Raw genomic sequence first — 3,135 nt, forward strand, 5'->3', positions numbered from 1 at the left:
GACATACACTGCCAATGACACATGCCCTTGCTTGTGTGAAAAAAAGCACTTCGCTCCGTGTGTGCGCTGCTGATAGGCTGACAGATTGCACCTCCCCACTGTAAATGCGGGAAAGAGAAAAAAAAATGGAGATCTTCATTATTCCTGCAGAGATCCATCCCCTGCCCCTCCCCCCACCCCGCTGTACACTCAAACTGCGTATTAACATTAATTTTCATCATTACTGAGAAAAAATCCAGTTATGATTTTGGTGCACGAACAGTTATCGAACATAACCTCGAACAGCCGAATTTTTCTCAAATCGTTCGTGTTCGCCGAACGGCTCGAACACCGCCCAAAACAGCTCGAATTTGAGATTGGCGAACAGCTCGAGTCGAACAACGCTCATCTCTACTGTTTATAAGACCCAACTCCACCCAAATGCCACAGAATATATCTTTTACAAGTCTTCATCACCGATTGCTAATCTGCACTCTCTTGTTCGATGGGTGTCGGTGGTTGGAGGTCTGTGCCTTCTTTCTGGGCATAATCGCCAACCTCCCACCTTGACTGATATGGATGATGTATGCTATGTCATTAGCCCTTGCGAAACCTCCTTATGTGTAGATGAACTGTAGGCCTACTACGGGCAAAGAAAAGCTCTGTAATGCGCATACGTTGGCGCCAACTTCACTTCCTGTTAATAGTCGTCAGCCTATGAAAGGACATAGTGGGAAAGAGTAACGTGCAGATGTGAAGGCCTGAGCTTCAACTATACAGGTGCAAGATTCACAAGGATCTGTAGATGACGTAGGGTGCGTCATCCATCTATCACTGTACAAGGTATGATAATCCGCTAGATTACATAGCTGCAGGGCATTGTGGGTAGGTTGCGAAGCAAAAGAAACTGATATTACCCTGCTCTCTAATGCTTCTGCAGTGTGGGAAATGGGGCCAGGCAAGTTTTTTTTTAATTAAATTTCATGAAATTTGACTTGAACTTGATCCTTCGCAGATCGATCCTCTTATCCCTAATCACCATAATTCTGATCACCTGGAGAATCATTTTGCCCGGGCACTTCTTTTCCTCAATGAATGAAAAATATGTCAGGGTTCCAATTTTTTATTTTTTTTTCACCATTTCACATGACTTTGGGATTTTTTTTCTGCACATTATATGTTGAAATGAAGGGCGTCTTTCAAAACGAAATCTCATCGTGCAAAAAATCAATCCCTCGTTAAGTTGTGTTGATTGGAAAATAAAATCTTAGGGCTTTTAGAATGAGAGGAGGAAGGAAACAAGGAGAAAAAAATATTAAACATAGTCAAGTCTCCGATAGATTGAGAGGTCTCATATAGAGTAGATAACAGGATTATATATTACTTAGTAGAAGTGCGAATATTTCCTATATCTTCTTGTTCTCCACTCAGGTCATTAGGATGTTCACTCAAGGCTATTTCCAGTCTGTTGGGAATGGATCTGAAGAAACCTTGTTGGAAATCCAGTCCCATGAATATATAAATGATTGGATTCAAGCAACTATAAAGAAAAGCCAGGCTTGTGAAAATAGTGTGTAATATATAGAAAAGACTATCCTTTCTATAATGCCAGGGTGTTAGTGGCCAGATGTAATATGGAAACGAGAAAATAAAAAAACACAATATAACAGCGGTGATGATCCCAAAGGATCTCTGGGATTTCTTACTATTTCTAAGTTTGTAGAAGATTGTGACATAACTGGTGACGATGATAAGAAAAGGTATCACAAACATTATAATTAATTTGATCACCTGAATGGTCTGATATAACTCTTGTTTATAAAGATATGTGTAATCACCAAATATACACCATTCCTTTAGATTATGTAAATGGCATCTATATATGTAATACACTAAACTAGTTGCAATTAAGCTCAGCCCCCAAATGATCGCTGCAGTGATTGACACCAGTTTATAAGTTCTAAGAACTTTGGCCCAAAATGGGCACACGAGCGATACACAGTGGTCAATAATCATGAGAAGAACACTGGAACTCATGTTTAGCGTAAACAGAAACAAGTTCACTATGCAAAATGCAAAATCTGGGGGGCTTGACAAAAGTGAGAAAATTGTAGCCCAATCAGCAATTCTCAGAGGGAGAGAAGCACAGCAGAGGAAGTCCGCTATGGCCAGGTTCAGGAACCACACAGCATTGATTGTGTTCTTCACCCTGAATCCGGCAATCCAGATGACTAATCCATTACCGATAATCCCGAGAGCAAAAACAATACTGAATATGGTAAGTGACATCTTCTGTATAATGTTTGCATATACCTCATAATAATAAAAGTTGTTGTGTTTGTCTGGTGACCTGAGAAGACAGGATAGGGTAGATGTTAGGAAAATGAAGAAATTATATTTTCATAAATATCTTCCTTGCAGGGGCGGGCTGGGGTGGAGGGCAGGGGGGAAGTGCTGCCAGAACAGTGGCCTAGTAACTGTTAAGGTCTACATGACTCCCAAGTGCCTCAGCCACACTGAACCTTGAAGAAAACCACTTTCGATTGCATCACACGCTGTGATGTGGGACTGTGATATGACCATGGTTGATGTGTTGCAAGGTACAGTGATGCTGAAGCGTCTGACGGCCCTTAGAATGTCCCACGATGCTGTAACTTTACATTTCCAGCCCCATTAGGAATAGCAGGACATCCTCACGCACAGGAACTTTGAGGATACGCATCTTCCCACCTGATAGATGTGACAAGCAGAATTAGTGCTGTTGCAGATTGTGGCATGCAGAAGTAGTGCTGTTGCTTTAAACGCATTCAGCAACTATTAGAAGTAACACAAGCACAGGAGACAGGAAGTGTTGTGCTCCAGAAGCATCCAGCAACTAGAGGGGTTAACACAGTCACAAGAGAAGGGGAGTGTTTTAGCAGAGCACCAGGGGGATTGTAGCGAAGTTGTCTACTGTCTGGCTGGAGCAGAAGAGAAAGATGGTGTGTGTATTCTGTATCTCACAGAAGAGCCCCTGCAAATGAAAAGTATTCAAGTCAGGAGTGAAGCTAAGCACAGGTCAGGTAGAGTTCCTGTACTAGCAGTGCAGAGTATTGTCAGGCATAAAGATATGGACTGTAAGAAATGGTGTCACAGGGATAATCTCCCTCCGCAAAC

The 3,135-nt window shown here is 42.0% G+C and overlaps 1 protein-coding gene across 1 annotated transcript; it reads right to left on the reverse strand.

The window, feature by feature from the left end:
• Positions 1–1,359: 1,359 nt before the first annotated feature.
• Positions 1,360–2,701, reverse strand: LOC141171667 (chemerin-like receptor 1). Its single transcript, XM_073655330.1, has 2 exons — positions 2,640–2,701; positions 1,360–2,329 (listed from the first exon to the last, which is right to left on the reverse strand). The coding sequence occupies exons 1-2, from the start codon at positions 2,699–2,701 to the stop codon at positions 1,360–1,362; spliced, it is 1,032 nt and encodes a 343-aa protein (XP_073511431.1).
• Between the last annotated feature and the right edge of the window lie 434 nt (positions 2,702–3,135).

The sequence above is a fragment of the Phyllobates terribilis genome, unplaced genomic scaffold (genome assembly GCF_046119375.1).
Source record: "Phyllobates terribilis strain yellow unplaced genomic scaffold, ASM4611937v1 Scaffold_12__6_contigs__length_324123572, whole genome shotgun sequence".
Lineage (NCBI taxonomy): Eukaryota > Metazoa > Chordata > Amphibia > Anura > Dendrobatidae > Phyllobates > Phyllobates terribilis.